The sequence below is a fragment of the Piliocolobus tephrosceles genome, chromosome 10 (genome assembly GCF_002776525.5).
Source record: "Piliocolobus tephrosceles isolate RC106 chromosome 10, ASM277652v3, whole genome shotgun sequence".
NCBI lineage: Eukaryota > Metazoa > Chordata > Mammalia > Primates > Cercopithecidae > Piliocolobus > Piliocolobus tephrosceles.
The window spans coordinates 12,549,540-12,567,271 of record NC_045443.1 but is presented as its reverse complement, the minus strand read 5'-3'; the positions used below and the strand labels follow the sequence as shown (position 1 = coordinate 12,567,271).

Genomic DNA, 17,732 nt, shown 5'->3' with positions numbered 1-17,732 from the left:
AAAAAAAAAAAAAAAAAAAAAAAAAAAGGCAAAGAAAAACTTCTCTATTACCATTAATGGGTAGGTAATGGCAAACCATTGTTTCCCTTTTTTTTCAACTTTGAAGTCAGTTATTGAATAAATACAATTTAAAGACCTGCGTATATTCCCCACAACCCTCTTTGAAATTAAGACTTAAGAATTCATATTGGTCGGGCGCGGTGGCTCACACCTGTAATCCCAGCACTTCGGGAGGCCCAGGTGGGCAGATCACCTGAGGTCGGGAGTTCGTAACCGGCCTGACCAATATGGAGAAACCCCGTCTCTCCTAAAAATACAAAATTAGCCAGACGTAATGGCGCATGCCTGTAATCATAGCTACTTGGGAGGCTGAGGCAGGAGAATTGCTTGAACCCGGGAGGTGGAGGTTGCGGTGAGCTGAGATCGCACCGTTGCATTTCAGCCTGGGCAGCAAGAGTGAAACTCCATCTCAAAAAAAAGAAAAGCATATTAATAGAGTAACAAAATGGGTGTGACATCAATGTATCATAATAATGATTTTATAACTAGGATGGGCTTTTGTAAGGGAAAAATGCTATAATTCCTATTTGACTAAAAAAATTACTGGGTTTCTAATAATTTGAAAATAATTCGATTGAGAATATTTCAGAAAAGTTTAAGTATGTTAAATAATTAGAATTGTAAGAAAATATTGACAGAATAAACTATACATTTTTTCTTTTTAATAAAGTCCTTTGTGTCTGCTAAACTATATTTTGAACTTGTAATAAAAAGTCATAAACGCAGAGAAGACCAACTTCATGGGAGCAATAGGTTATCTGGGTATAGAAATTACACAAGGTGCCAGGCGTGGTGGCTTATGCCTGTAATCCCAACACTTTAGGAGGCTGAGGCAGGAGGATCACTTGAGCTCAGGAGTTTGAGACTTGCCTGGCCAACAGAGAGAGAGACCTCATCTCTACTAGAAATTTAAAAAACTAGCCAGGTGTGGTGGTATTATAATTGTAGTCCCAGCTACTTGGGAAGCTCACTTGAGCCCAGGAGTTTGAGACGGCAGTGAGCTGTGATCGTGCCACTGCACTCCAGCCTGGGTGACAGAGTGAGACCCTGTCTCCACAAAAAAAAAAAGAAAGAAAGAAAGAAATTACACAAGGTAGAGCTAAAGAGAGCCATGCTCTATGCCATGTGCCGGGCCTGTCCTTGTTTTTTCTCCTGCAGATATAAGATTTAAGATTGAGGGGAAGGGGAGAGATGGGGATTGGAGAATCCAAAAAGGGAACCATTTTCAAGGGTTGGTAATGCCTTTCATGTTACTGCTAAACCTTAGATATCAACCAAAGAAAAAGGATCAGAAAAGAGCAGGAGGGAAGAAAAACTAGGTCCTAGTAGTAAAGGTGTTACCTGAACACAGCATCTATGTCTGCATCTGCAGAAGGTTTCAGGGTCTTCTGGTCAACTTAGTGCCATGCTCACACCCATTCCCTAGGTGATCTAACATCTGCACTGGGGAAATCCCTTTAAGCTGGAAAGAACAATGGAATGGGGTCAAAGCTGTAGCCTGTGTTTTCTGTGTGTGTGTGTGTCTCTGCTCCTTATGGCAACTTTGGATAAGTCATTTAACCTGAATTATCTTGTATTTTTTCATCTCCTAAAAAGAGATAGTAACGCTTGCCTTATTATGAGGATTGTGTTAGACAACGGATGTCAAATTTCTATATTAATAGTCTAAAAGACTATCCTTTAAAAAAATAAGAAACTTAGCAGTATGAGTTTGAAAACCAAAAAAATGAGTTGCCAACATTGACTTATTGAGCAACCTTTTTTGGTATTTTCAACAACCTGCAGAAAACTAGTTCTCTGAAAAATAAGCTTGTTGCTTGGCTTTTACCTAGTCACTATGTATCAGTTTATTCTACTTGTCTATTTCTGAGAGCGCCAGATTAGAAGTAAATACATGTGAAAAAAAGGAAAACGATTGAATTTGGGCTTTTATTTTATGCTGACATACGGTAAAGAGAGTAAATGGGTTAATTTAGTAGAAATAAAGATCAACCTGCATGTGAAAAATGCTGTTCTACTATGTCCTTCTCTCTCCCCGGTTATAGCCTGAGTAAAAGCAAAAGGGCTCCACCAGGCTTATTAATTCCACAGCACTCCTTTCTGTCCTGTGATGCGGTACAGGATAACCCTACGGCGATTGGGGGAGAAAACCATAAATGGACCACAGACTTCAGCCCTTTCATTTACAAATGAGGAAAATAACAGCTGCTGAGTGACTCTCCCAAGCTCTCGCTGCCCAAGGCCCACATCCACAAGACATTCCAGTCTTCTGGAATTTTGTCAGGAGGCTAGATTGGGAATCAAGGGTGTGCATTTCAGATCAGGCTTATTCTGAAAGGCTCTTTTTGTAATAGCTCTTTCTCAGTCTTTGAGAATTTCCATCATATTCTTCATATTTTATAGAATATAGCAATCTATAAAAATATGCTGTATATAAATTTTTTAAAGCATTAAACTATATTAGCCAGAAGAGATCATCAAGTAAAAGTCTACTCTCTTTTATGCTGGTGTATAGCTGTGAATAAGGGTAGAGGATACTCCATTTATTAACACAGCAAACGTCTTCGATTAATGTTTGCTATGGTTAAAGACCAAATCATTTCTTTGTTTTGAGTTGGATTTACTATTGTAGTTAGACCTACAAGTGAACAAAAATGTATTAGACTCTTTACACATTTTCAATTTAACAAGGACCTAGATTCTGATAACCGTTCTGTGTAATAAATGTATAGTTTTGGTTTAATGGAATTCATTACTATCCTTCCTCATGCAAGTATAATAGAACCTGATCTCCCTGGTTACAGATTTTGCTGTTTGTGCTCTTATAATCAATTCTGTTATCTAGTTTGGTATTTCTTCTTCTTTGTCTGGAGAAGGGAAACATCAGTAATTCCATTTCGAATCCTGTAGCATTTGGTCAATGAGATTGAAGTTAGTGGATTTCAGTCCAAGTATACCAATTATTAAGGAATTGACTGCTCTTGTGTCTAAAAAACTACAGTGACTGAGAGTCACTGAAAACAGACTAAAAATAGATGCGATATGCACACATACACACACAATGGAATATTCCGCCTTAAAAAAGAAGGAAATCCTACCATTTTGCAACAATATGGGTGAACCTGGAGGACATTACGCTAATTGAAATAAGCCAGACACAGAAAGACAAATACTGCATGGTATCACTTACATGTGGATCTAAAAGAGTCAAACTCATAAAAACAGTAGAACGGAAGTTACCAGGGGCTGGAGGACTGGGGTAATGGGGAGATGCTGCATAAAGAGTACAGACTTTCAGTTACATGATGAGTAAGTTCTAGAGACCTAATGTACAGCACGGTGACTATAGTTAACAATAAATGTATCGTATACTTCAAATTTGCTCAAAGAGTAGGTCTTAAGTGTTCTCACCACAACAAAAAGAGCATAGCTATGTGAGGTAAAGTAGTCATTCCAAGTGTATATGTGTATCACATCATCATGCTGTACACCTTAAATAGATAAAATGTTTGTTTGTTAATCATACTTCAGTAAAGCTGGGGGAAAAGGTGCTGTTTGCTCACTGGCTGCTGTGTATTTCTGGCTCTGTTTCTGAGTCTCAGTAGGCATGAATTCGTCTAAATTGGATCATCTTTTCTCCGAGTGCTATCTGCCAGTGTGGAAAGTCGGTCATGTCTCTTCCCAGCTACCAGTGGCTAAGACATATGCTTGAGACTGTCTTTTGAAACAAACAGACTAGAGAGCCAACTAAAGATTAAAGATAGTCCCTTGGTTCTCCATCCTGATATTGTGCACAAACCAAACAAAAGCACCCCAGATGACAACAATGACATCAATCTTCCCTTGCCCCAGTTGTGGCAGCTGTGTGGTCTAGAGAAACACCAGGTCCAGCATATTCTTCAGCCCTTTCACTCACGCAGCCTCTCAATGTTTGATGGGTACTTCCATGGTTGTGCCTTGGACTGGGCTCTCGGGGGTGAGGATATTGGAAAAGCAAAAGTCTTGCCCCTGCCCTTGAAAATCTAGTGGTTAATTTGGGGAAATGCACCTAAAGTGGATGAAACAAAGAGCAGTGTATGATCATTTGCTAAAATGTATGATACAGTGATAAGAGATGATTCAGTGTAGTCTGCAGAAGTCAGGGAAGACTTGATTAGGGCAATGGAATTTTAATCAGACCTTGAAAGATGATGAGTAAGATTTGGGTAGGGAGGGTTCTTCAAATTCTGAGGCGGAAAGAGAACGTGATTAAAAATGTCAGGAATGAACATAGATTTGGAGGGGCAGCGAGGAGACCAGAGTGGATTTTTTGTGAAGGAGAGAAATGGGAATTGAGAGGACATGAGATGAAATTATGTAAGCTCTTTAAATCAGAAGGAAGAATTTGTACTTTAAGGTGATGGGTGTTGTGAGCTATTGGAGATATGGCTGCAACACCTGTCATCTCTCAGTCACCAGATCTCTCTTCCAACCTCTTGGGTCTGTCTGGTTTTCTGGTCTCCTGCTACCATGAAGTCAATTGAACGTTATTCCTCCCCCAGATTGCTCCAGGAGCCTCTTAACTGGTCCGTTCACATGCTGTGTCTTGCCACCTTCTAATCCATTGCTCACACTGCAGCCAAAGTTACATTTTTATTTTGTATTTTTAAACTAATTCACATTATATCACTTCCCAGTTTAATATGCATCAATAATATGCAGTGCTCTTAAGATAAATTACAAAAATTTTAACTGATTCACAAGGCCCCGCAGTGGCTGGCTTCTGCCTGCTTTGCTAACTTCATCCAGTGCCACTTGAAGTCCTCAGTAGTTGTTTTGCCTTAGCTCCTTAGGCCTCCTCCCTGTTGCTCTAAACCTACAACATCATGCACCCTGGGCCTTCACAGAGGCTCCCTCCTCTGCCCTGGGCTCTTCTCCCTGCTATTTACCTAGGTGTTTCCTGCTAGATTCAATGTAGTTGTCAAGCTTTCCCTAGCTACCAGGCAAAGTTGGTTTCCATATGCCTTTGGCCACCTACCATAATTAGTTAATTATTCATCTAATTATTTGGTTACAGTTTATCCCATAAAACTGTCAACTCCAGAGAAGGCCCTCTGTCTTGGTCACCACTGTTCCATTACCTAGCACTATGTCAAACTCATAGTAGGTGCTATTAAATGTTTTTTGAACTTATACGTGAAACGCAGTTATCCCTTTCTCCCTCACTGCTCTGTGAGATCTCTTGTCAAAGTGTGTAGTTGGCCAGAGAGGAGGACTAGACAGAGTGGAATATACAGAAGCGGTCTTAGGGGAGAGCCTGCGGCTAGCTGGCTTAGAAAGCTTTGCGCTTCACATGGATAGCCTGAGAAGTGAGCTGTATAGTGTGATTCATGGACAGTTTACAAGTTCGTCAGATTTTATTCTTGAATCATTCTCCAGACACTAGACTTGTATTCCTTTTTCCTCTTGACTCATCGTTTCCCCTATTGATAATCTCATTTCATTATCCATTTTGATGATGATTACAGACATGTCCAACAGCCACACCATCCTCATCTGGGGTGTAATCGTAGTTGGTGTCTCGTTGGTTTCCTATGGGATGTGCCCTGAGTCCCCGAGCCATGGATGGAGATGTATTACGGGACTCTCCACACTGTTATGGAGTCCTGCACCATTTAGGGGCATCAGAAAAAATTTTCTTTCCCTTTCATGTAAAGTCCTGTGGATATGGAGGAATCATAGTAAGGATTCAGTGTTGCTTTTGGATAACCAAAGTGGCACTCACCAATTTTATCTTTTTTCCTGTAGTAGAAGAAAAAATATTTTTTTCTTGCCCTGTGCCTCCCCGCTCACCGTGAGAGTCTTCTGGGGCATTGTGGTCTAGGAATAGGAAGCAGATTTTGTGCCCCCACCCACACCAACTAGCTTTTGGCTTTGAATGGAATCAGGAAATCCTTTGGAACACCAAAAATATACAAGACTTATGTCCATCAACAGCTATTCATTGTAACAAGGAAGGATTCAATAAACATTATTGAATTCTAATTATGTGCCAGGCACTATGCTAAATGCTGAGGTGATTACAAAGGAGTATAAGACATAATTCTTATCCATCAGCAGCTCACAATAGCTGGAGAAGTAAGACAGGTCACAACACATACACAGTTATTTCACAGTTACTAGGTCAGTGGTAGATACTGCCAAAGGATTGGTATAAATTTTATAGAGCCTCTAAGCCAGCAAGACCATGTCTGGATATGCTGGTCAAGGAAGTTTTTTGTTTGTTTTTAAACAGAATTAGGGAAGATAGTATCATGAAACTTTTGTCTTAGTGGTAAGTGTGTGTAGGTGTTCAGAGGGTTTGAGTGTAAAATGTATTTTGTTGATCATGCTAAAAATGTTGGGAACATACTGCTATAGACGAGGTGCAACTTGTGCCTGCCTGTAGTTTAGAAGGAAATACAAAATGGATTGGAAAGGTTGAATTTTCAAAAGCCTAAAGGCGGGAAAGCACAGATGTGTTAGGAAAACAGTAGGGAGAGTCTGTGACTCTGGCTCTCCTACTTACAGAGCTTGTTAATTCTATTCAGCCACGTGATAGATTCTGGCTGTATTCCTTTTGATTGGTTATTCTGGTTGCACTCTTTAGAACAATCTTTGTTTCAGGGCATTTGTTTTAAGAGGAGTTTTTCTGGACATAATTATGTATTGCCATTTTAAAAGATCAACAGAATAGTATCACTCTATATCTTCTGAGAACTTGTCCTTCTTGAATAACACATCTGAATATTGCCGATTGAATTGATTTAACTATTATCCTTAGTTATAAGATCTGGACATTCTGAGTCATAAGAAATTACAAGTTGCATAATTTTAGTGTTTAGTGATTTGTCTGCTGGTGCTTTGAAAATTTTTCATTCTTTTGTTGTGTATGTCATAACTGTTCTATATGTCTTAACTACCAAAATTAGATAGAATTTCCCATTTCCCAAGTGTGTCAGGTGATAGAGTTGTTTAATATAGGGTGAGCTTTTTTGAAGATGTCATTTATAGGATAAGTTTTGTGAGATGTAGGCTACTTGTCAGCCTTCCTGAAAGAGAAACGCGTATCTATCCACTCTTGTCTGTGCTCCAGTAGATAGGGGTGGGATAGGGGTGGATGGAATGAGAGCTTTAAATTAATGCTTTACATCATTTGGGATTTTTCTTTTTAGTACGGCTAGTTGGAGAGTTGGCTATATGGGAAATAGATGCAATGCTGCTAATGTTGTGGAAAACATGTCACGCTCTCTACCTTCCTAGGAGTAATTTACCAAACCTGTGTGGCTTGGCTTAGCCAGACCACAGTGTCTACATTGAAACATTAGTTACACATTTTGTTTGCTTTCTTTAGGGGTATGAAATTATGTTGGTTTTTTTTTTTCTTTTCTTCAACTAGTTTCAACTCTCCATGTTTACTGTCTGCTGATCCTGAAAGAATTGTGACCATACTTTAGTCTATTTGTGAGTGTCTAGAGAACAAAGTTGCCTAAATCAGACATGTCAGACTGAGGCATAACAGAATTACTCTTACGAGCAATTAAAGTACTTTACTGCAAAATAAACATTTTCATTATTTTCCATTTTTAATGTTAGTGTTGTCTCCTTTGTGTGATCGTAAAGCAACAGATTTTCTTTCCAGTATGAAGAGAAGAGAGAACTGTCCTCTACAGGTGAAGGTGTGCTCAAGTTTTTCACATATATTCTAAAATAAGCAACTGAAAGGATTGTGTTTATGTTACAAAAAGGGAGTTTTGTTTTACAAAATAATTAAACTGTGTGAGAACTACAAAAGAATTTAATGGCTGGGCATGGTGGCTCACACCTGTAATCCCAGCACTTTGGGAGGCCAAGGCGGGCATATCACCTGAGGTTGAGAGTTGGAGACCAGCCTGACCAACATTTAGAAACCCTGTGTCTACTAAAAATACAAAATTAGCCGGACACATTAGCCAGGAGTGATGGCGCATGCCTGTAATCCCAGCTACTTGGGAGGCTGAGGCAGAAGAATTGCTTGAACCGAGGAGTTGGAGGTTGCGGGTGAGCGGAGATTGTGCCGTTGCACTCCAGCCTGGGCAACAAGAGCAAAACTCTGTCTCCAAAAACAAACAAACAAAAAACAAGAATTTAACTGCATAGTTCAAAACTGTGCAGCCATACGAACTATATGCAGATGATTTAAAATACAAAAGTTAAATTTGCATATGACTTTTTAGAAAAATGTATCCATAAAGTAGAGCTTTGTATCAGTATTATTTCTTTGTATAACCATGGAATCCATTCACAATATAGGGTGGGAGGGCAATTCTCTTTGATTCTGCCTTCCTTGAAGGCGGCTCTGTCAATTGATAAATCTCTAGTGACTTGTTCCCTATTTAAATGAAGGCATGAGTGGAAAGGTCCTCTGTCTCTCCCTGCAGGAAACCATCTTTAAAGTCATGGAATTGCTAAAAGGATAGGGATCTATTTTTAGAACTTTGGCCTTAAAAACATTTTAAGAATATCACTAAGCCACAGTGAAGTCCTACTTTTATTATGTAAATATACTTCCATTTTAAGAAAATACTGTGATTTATAACTGATTGCATGGGTGAGAGGGAAGAAAAAAGAGTGACTAATTAGAATTGTTTTGTAGAGTTGTTATATGTATTTTATTTTGCGTGGCAGATTTTTCCCTCCCAAAATGGAATGGTGGTTCACATTTGCTTTTACAGAAAATCGTATTTATGATTGGAATTGTGAAGGAGGTGCTCCTAAGGGAAAATGTTTTCATGGCTGAATTAGGATAAGGTGTTATCGAAATCAGGAATGCCTTAGAAGCTGTACCACATGTTTTCTGTGTCGGAAGTAGTATCTATGTTTTTATTTGTAAACATGCATTCTTTTGGTTGGATTTATGGAAGACTGACAAACAGAAACATGGGTTTTAGCATTGCGGTCTGGCCGCCTGTGCACCCACAGCTGTGGAGGCCAAGACGCTTCTCTGCCTTCAGAGACTGCCCATCCCTGTTTCTCAGCAGGCTGGAAGTGTCTGTGTATTTGTCTTCCTTCCTCTTAGCACAGATACTTCCAGAGTAGGGGGCACAGTCATTCTTAGGTTTAGGTCCGTGTTAGGGAAACACATGTAGGTTACTATGACTCTGTTTTCTGCATTCCCAGATGATAAACAGCGTAAAATTAGGAACAGGAGAAACTTGGCAAGATTGGACAGCGAGTCAAGTCTTCAGACAACTTTAAAAAATATGCGCACATTTTTTCAAGAAGCTTATCAGTTTTTCGGTACTGCTTTTCACAGTAACTAGCGGATAATGGACGATGTTACGTCTTGTGATGGAATCTAGCTTGGAGTCCCTGGGACAACAAAGTTATGACGAGGGCAGATAAGAGGACGCTTCGTTCTCCGTCTCCGTCAGCCATTTGGAGCAGAAAGTTTGCATGATTGAGCTTTCCTTCTGAAGTAGATCTTGTTTGTAAGAGAACTTAGGAAAGGAAGAAGGACATTTTAAACATGTTTCAAAACTGAGTTGCTGGTGAGGCCACAGATAGTTTTCAGAGGTTCAAGGGAATCAGGCAGTGTCTCATCTGTTGTTAATTAATGAAACGAAACTGGAGTCACTAGAGTGCAGCAGTGAATGAAAGGTCAGTGAATGGAAAAAACTGTCAATGAAGGAGAATGTCAGCAGAGTGGAACACTGTCATAGATAAAGATCAGTGAAAATGTACTCTGGCCGAGGTGGTGTTTTCTGGAAGTGACTGGGAGCCAGTTTGGGACATTTCAAGCCAAACTGAACACTAAATGAATGTTCTGATTGCAGCTAAATCTGTTAAATATTTTAAAATATTTGTTTGTTTGAGTTTGTTCTAGATATCAGTTGAAAAAGCTTCTTTTTGTTTTATAATGTGTTTTACAGTGTAGTGTTGTGGTTATGTTTGGCTCTTTTGTTTTGAGGCTGAACAATGGTTTCTTTCTCTCCTTTGTTTCTGTTCTCTGTCTCAGAACTTTCTAGAGCCACACTTACTTTTGAGGTCCACTGAAGTCAAAGTGACCTAGGATCACTGTACTAACGCACGCTAGAGCTGGACCTCAGACGGCCTGGCTGATGGCTCAGTTTATGATTATTGCAGAATTGCGTCTCCTCTGAAAGTTGTTCTGTAGGGGGTGACCTGAAAGCCAAGACATGGCCTCAGCTTTACTAGCAACTTGTAAATGGTCATGAACAAATCAGTGACCATAGTTACATTTCATCTAGTTCATCTGTAAACTTTGTTATTGGTGTCATGTGAAATTGCCTTTAAAGAGATTCTCCTTTCTCTGGTCTTGTCAGATCTTCTTTCTTCTCCCTCATTGAAGCCTTTGAGCAATATAGCTTTGGGGAAACAAGGCTCTTCCATCAGTTTGGGAGAGGACCATGTAGCCTGGTCACAGCTGGGAGGCCAGGACCCCGTGAATATTATCAGGAAGGCTGTCCCTGCATCCAAGGGAGAGTTGAAGGTAATTCCATGGGATTTAGAAAAGTAGACTTATAACCTGGCTCTTCCAGTTATTATGTTACGTGATTCTAAGCCTATATTATGTGATTCTGAGCCTTATCTATGAATGGGATTAGTAGTAATACCTACCTCATAAGGCAGTTATAAGAGTGTGTAAAATACCTATAGAGTGCTTAGAGCAGTGTTTGTCACACAGTAAGCGTTCAGTACGTTCTAGGATTACATACATTCTTTATAAAAATAATCATTTATAAGGTTAAAATGAAATTCAAGTGGCATTTCCTTGGATTCTGTGGTTTCTCTTTGAGAACATTTACTGGAATATTGTTTTGTTGGATGTATGTATGTATTTTTTTGAGACCGAGTCTCACTTTGTCACCCAGGCTGGAGTGCAGTGGTGCGATCACAGCTCACTGCATCATCAACCTCCTGGGCTCAAACAATCCTCCCACGTCAGCCTCCCAAGTAGCTGGAACTGCAGGAACACACCAGCATGCCTGGCTAATTTTTGCTTTTTTTTTTTTTTTTTATAGAGATGGAGTTTCTCCATGTTGCCCAAGCCGTTTTGTTGAATTTAAATGACAGCCATTCCATGAACTATTTTAGAGCCAGAATAGAAAAATATATGAAGGCAGTTCTTTAGAGAAACACCAGAACTGTCAGGGTGCAGTGGCTCATGCCTGTAAACCCAGCACTGGGAGGCTGAGGTGGGGGGACCACCTGAGCCTAGGAGTTTGAGACCAGCCTGGGCAACATAGGAAGGACCCTGTCTCTACAAAAAATACAAATATTAGCTGAGTGTGGTGGCGCTCGCCTGTATCCCTGGCTACTCAGGAGGCTGAGGTGGGAGGATCACTCACTATGGACTGGACAGTGTTAAGTTCTTTATATGTACTTAGCCTGGGAGGCAGAGGTTGCAGTGAGCCGAGATCATGCCACTCCAGCCTAGGCCATAGAGTGAGACCCTGTCTCAAAAAAAAAAAAAAAGAGAAACCAGAACTGCATGTTAATAGACATGACATTAAAATTTAATATCATACAATTAAATTAAAATAGTGCCCGTCAGTTGTTAGGTTGGGTAGGTATAAGAAAAGCAAAGAATGATGAGAATCTTTAACATTTATTGTTACAAGAATTACCTTGGGGAAAAAAACTCACTGTAAATAATGACTGTATTATTCACTTACAGAGACTGAAAAGAAACAAAACATGAATAGAAACAAAAGCATAAATTCTAAACGGTGGGCACTCATATACCAATATTGGCTGACCCCCTTTTTTTGAGATTGTCTGTGGGTTATATTTCTAGGTATAGGAGTTCTGATTGACTACATTTCAGTAGTCGCTTTGACCTTAGCATAGCATTTCGTAAGTGTGAATTCCACTAGCTATTAATATATTTTAGGGGGAATTCCATGGTCAGATAAGTTTGGGGAAACTTACTAGACTTCAATAAATGAAACCAGTTTCTTTGAAGATACTTCTTAGAACCTTTAATAAGTTAATATGTGCTTGTGACTCTCCCAGGGCGCTAGGATATACAATATTTTTCTCACTTTTTGGACTGCTATCCTATCTGTCAGCTTCTTTCAGGACGCTATTGCTCTGGGGCACACTATGGGAAATTAACCTTACAGGCATTCTTTTTTCCACTTTGTGTCTCAGATGAATCCTAAGGAGGTGTAGCTAAACAACTGCGGATCAAAGGTGGAAGAAGGCCGCACAGATGGCACTAGATAACTGAATGTCTGATCACTATAACAAAAAAACAGGGAGACCGAGGTGGGCAGATCACCTGAGGTCAAGAGTCTGTGACCAGCCTGGCCAACTTGGTGAAACCCTGTCTCTACTAAAAATAAAAAATTAGCTGGGCGTGGTGGCATGCGCCTGTAGTCCCAGCTACTCTGGAGGCTGAAGCAGGAGAATCGCTTGAACCCGGGAGGCAGAGGTTACAGTGATCCGAGATCACGCCACCGCACTCTAGCCTGGGCGACAGAGTGACACTCTGTCTCAAAAAAAAAAAAAAAGATACCTCCTGAGTGCTTTACTATATGCCAGGCACAAAATACTTTTGATATACTAACTAATTCTCTCAACAACTCTGTGAGATAGGTGTGACCATTATCCTCATTTTATAGATGAGGAAACTAAGAGTCAGAAGGCTTAAGTAACTTGACAAATCAGACAACTAGAAAGTGGTAAAGCCGGGACAGGAACTCAGGTACAAGGGCTTGTGCTCGTACTTCCTCTGCTGTATGATCAGGGGGCGTGCCCACATGTGTGTGCTGTATGTACTATGGCTTCTGTGTGTGCATGCATGGGGCGGTGTGAGGGTGGTATTCTTGGACAAGAGAGCAGCATGGAAATGTGAAATAACAGTGAGTTTTGTGTGGCTGGAGGTCATAATTGGAAATGGTAAGAAATGAAACCGGAGGCCAAGGCAGGCGGATCACCTGAGGTCGGGAGTTCGAGACCAGCCTGACCAACATGGAGAAGCCCCATCTCTACTAAAAATACAAAATTAGCTGAGCGTGGTGGTACATGCCTGTAATCCCAGCTACTCTGGAAGCTGAGGCAGGAGAATTGCCTGAACTTGGGAGGCAGAGATGCCGTGAGCTGAGATCACGCCATTGCACTCCAGCCTGGGCAACAAGAGCGAAAATTCATCTCAAAAAAGAATTGAAACCATGAAACAGTAAGGTGCAGATCCTGAGGGCCTGTGACACAAAGGAATTTGTGATTTCTATGATGGATCCATGTATTCTGCTTATCAGGTTACCTTAAGAACTTCAGTAAGTGGAAGAGCTTTAACTGCTTCTGTGTCAAAAAATATAGAGACAGACACTTGGTGATGCTGGAGGCCAGGCCGCTCTTGTACATTCTGCGGGTGGCATAGTTGTCAACTGCCTACCATTCTAACTGGTTGCGTTGAGGACCCTGCACTGAGCCTAGACAGTAGAGCAGGTGTCTGGCTGAATTATGCTTGAATTGAACACAATACAGGGCAGATGATTCCCTCTCAACTTCCTGCACTTCTAGCAGTTTTCAAGGGCATGTTTTGTATGTTTCTTGAAGTGGGAGAAAGTCTAATACAATGTAACTCAGGGAGATGAAGACAAATACTTTAGTGAGATTTCAGGGTCTTGTTCAAGGCTCAGTTAAAAAGGTACTATCTTCTAATAAGACTTAACATGTTATTTGTTGTTGTTTTTTGTTTTTTTTGTTTCTTTGAGATGGAGTCTTGCTCTGTTGCCAAGGCTGGAGTGCAGTGGCGCAATCTCGGCTCACTGCAACCTCCGCCTTCTGGGTTCAAGCGATTTTCCTGCCTAACCCTCTTGAGTAGCTGGGATTACAGGCATCCACCACCATGCCTGGCTAATTTTTGTATTTTTAGTGGAGACAGAGTTTCACCATGTTAGCCAGGCTGGTCTGACCTCAGGCAATCTGCCTGCCTCGGCCTCCCAAAGTGCTGGGATTACAGACATGAGCGACCAAGCCCTGCCTTGTTTTTTAATTTAATATTAAAAATATATGAGGATCCCTTGTCGTCCAAATCTCCTTGATTCAGACTTAGTGAATAGTGAGGGTTTGGATAGCAAGGCTTTTATCTGAAAATTTATCAGAATCTGTTTGGTTCCTGTGTTTGGGTTTGGCTAGCAAGGAATATTTAGATTGGAAAGCAAATAACCTTACTCTTTTTTTTTTCTCAGAGGCAGTGAAAGCACCTCCTTTGGCTACGTAGATTTCACTCCATTGAGTGGTGGCAAGACTGGCTTAGTGAAGGTCATAGAGCAGATCATTATAAGGACAGGACTAGAAAAAACTGAATTCTTCTAATTCTAAGTTCAGTAATCTTGCCACAAAGGCTTCCTGTACCCTAAGCAATTAGTCTGTCAGCACTTCTTTATAGTGCTTGCTGAGATGGACAGGAGCTCTCCAGATGTCAGTGGTAATTGTGGAGACCTTGACTAACTGCCCAGGGAATCTCCAGAACTTGATAGAATGTTTGTTGGTGGGAGTATGTTTGTGATACCTTTGCAATGAAAAATTTGTATGGTAGGAAGATTTAAAGTTAATTGTAGAAATAATTTTTGACTCAATCAATTTTATTTAGAAGAAGTTGCATTCAGCCTCAGTTCTCATTTTTCATATCCCCATTTTGTTTCTGTGAATTATTGGCTTGGTTACTCGCTACTAACTTTAAATCCTCTTTATGTTCCACAAAAAAAAAGTTTGCATGGGGAGTGGGGAGCAAATGTTGTAGGATATGTGAAGATGAAGAGAATGTCTGAGAGAGAGGAGTCATTTTTAAGTGCCTTCAGGGCTGGCCTATCCACATGGTAGCGATACAGGCCAAGCCTAGTGCTGGATTATGCTTCAGTCTTAGCATCAGCAGCTGTAGCCAGGAATAGGTGTGCAATGATATCCACTTGGATCCGTGGGTTCGGTTTTTATGTTTTAAACTGTTGTAGCTGAGCAGTTCACAGAAGGCTGGTTTTTATTTTGTGCATGGCATAATTTTTTTATAATTTTATAATGTTTATTCTTAGGTGGGTTTGCTGAGTTCTCTCGTTGTTTCCCTGGCCTCTGTGAAGGAAAATCCACTCTAGTCCCTACCTGCATTTCTCAGCCTTGCTTACCTGTTGCCAACATTGGGCCAACCCGAATTCTTCCCAATCTTTATCTTGGCTGCCAGCGAGATGTCCTCAACAAGGTGGGTGCTTTGAAAATATCCTTCATTGCCGGGTTTATATTGTTAGCTGGAGAAACAGCAGTTACCCATTATGTCATTTGAAACACACCCCAGTCTCAGAAAGGAGCTGCTATGCCATTCTTAATGTGCTCCCCAGGTAACAGTTGCATCATCTCTTGGAGTGTTAATTTGTTTGATATTACTTTTTGCCACAGGAAACCTAAACTGTTGTCATGTTTTCTTGTTCTTCATAGGTCCGAGAGACCTGAAGTAGGACAGGATTTTTCAGAAGGTTAGCCTTATATTCTTAGGGTATTAATCGATCTATTATAATAATTGGGCACACTTAGAAAGGCTAATACTTCCTGGATTATCACACATTTAGAAATGTATTTATTTATTGCAACACACTAGAAAGGGATGCAGGTTGGACTTGCATTGAGGAAGGTCCTCATGATGACTGCTGGCTGGGGGTTAGGGAAAGGTGTTAAAAAGATGGTGAGGACAAAGGCTGAAACTATGCACTGCCAGCCTCCCTGGGCTAAAGCTCTTTGGAGGAGTTTGGTTGAGAAGGAAGAGGGAAGAGCATGGATTCTTGATGAAAAAGACACCGGCCCTGCTGGACAAAGCATGCCCTAATGGAGAAACACATTGGATTGAGTGAGGCCTTTGTATATAATAGTACAAGCAGAACAGCAGTAGAACTATAATCTGACTCCACAGCTTGTATGCTCTTAATTAGTAATGCTACAAAACAGTGCTCTTACTGCGTGGAAAAGTGATTTTTCTCTAAAATCTCTTAATTTACATCACCATAAATTGAAAAAGCCGTCAGAGATCTTAATTCAACTATTGGTGATTTACAAGTGCCACTTTCCTCTACAAAGGAAGTACCCCTTAACACTTTCTTCCTTGAGTAACTAGAAGAATTGGGCTGGTTGTAAAATAAGCTTCCAGACTGGCTTTCTTTAGCACCTGGAAGGCAAGGCTTCCTAGGAGGAAGAAAAATACCCTATCATCAGGTCATTGGGTAGCAATAAGGCATTCGCGCGCGCGTGTGTGTGTGTGTGTGTGTATGTGTATGTTTAAAACTCCTGCCTCTTCAAAATTTTGCATCAACACTGTGTTGTTAATATGTCTGCTTTTACTGTGAGATCTGCCGACGTGAGATTTAATAGCTCATGATTGTACCCAGCCTTTCTGGTGGGGTCACAATGCCTTTGAGCATGTGGTTATTATTAATTCTTTTTAGAGATAAGCAGGCTATGTTACAGAAAGGAAAATTAATTTCTTAAAGTCCCATGCCTTCCTAGGGCAAAGCTGGAGATGGTTTATTTAATCCTCAGATCAGAAAATAAAATAAAATTCCTAGTTAAGAATTCTGTTTAATCCTGGTAAACCTTAACCAGCCATCAGCAGGTCATTCCACAAGTAATTGTGTTACAGATCATTTCTGTTACTTTCGACACTCAGTTAAATGGCACATTCATTTTGCTCTATACCTTTTTCAGATTTAACAAATATGTTGGTTTAAAAAAATGTGAGAGCAGTTAAATCAGAATTTGGAGTTGAGGATGGGAAAAGTAGTAGTTTTCTCTTTTTAACTCTGGCTTCTAAACATACACAGCACTAAGCAGGATACATAGGTAGATATATTGAGAGGAAATATTTGCAGCAGGGAGAATGGGTTTGTGGAAGTTTATAGGACAACACCTCGGGCAAGGAGTTATTATAGAAGGCTTGTCAGGAAGCACCCTTAAAATAGATGTATACACTTTTATTTTTATTCTGCAACGATGGTGAGAAATAAGAATAAACTGTTAGGCTGGATACCTTTGAAAGCAGTGAATATAAATTTATATTTGTGGCTCACACACTTTGGAATCCTAGCACCTTGGAAGGGTCAGGTGGGCAGATCACTTGAGCTCAGGAGTTTGAGAACAGCCTGGGCAACGTGGCTAAACTCTGTCTCTACAGAAATTACAAAAATTAGCCAGGCTTTGTGGCCCTAGCCTGTGGTTCCAGCTACTTGGGAGACTGAGGTGGGGGGATTGCTTGAGCTTGGGAGGCGGAGGCTGCAGTGAGCCCAGATTATGCCACTGTACTCCAGCCTGGGCGACAGAGCAAAGCCCTGTCTCTAAATAAATAAATAAATAAATAATAAAGAAAGAAATGTATATTTGACCTCTAGGTTCATTGTTGACAAGAGCCTTAGGGCTGCAGGGGATTTCAGAGATCATTTAGTCAGCCACCAGCATTTGTTACATGAGGAAATCAGTATTCCAGAAATGTTACATGAATTCCCCAACATCATCCAGTTGAGTTTTAGAACTAGATTTGCCACTTTTTTACAAGTAGTATAAACTAACCTATCTGATGCTGAACTTCCTGATTTATACTTTCCAAGAGAAATAATACGATTCTTTTCTTCCTAAAGATCTCCAGCCGGGCGCGGTGGCTCAAGCCTGTA

At 40.5% G+C, this 17,732-nt stretch overlaps 1 protein-coding gene across 5 annotated transcripts in view; it reads left to right on the top strand.

Annotated features, from left to right (window-relative positions):
* Nucleotides 1–17,732, top strand: part of DUSP16 (dual specificity phosphatase 16) — a 91,876-nt gene that overhangs the window by 48,933 nt on the left and 25,211 nt on the right. For all 5 annotated transcript variants that reach the window (XR_002734535.1, XM_023226114.2, XM_023226116.2 and 2 more), the window contains exon 4: nucleotides 15,120–15,283. Coding sequence is in view for 4 of the 5 variants with exons in the window: in XM_023226114.2 (XP_023081882.1) it covers nucleotides 15,120–15,283 (164 nt within the window). In the remaining variant the exon portion in view is untranslated. The remainder of the gene's footprint in view (nucleotides 1–15,119; nucleotides 15,284–17,732) is intronic.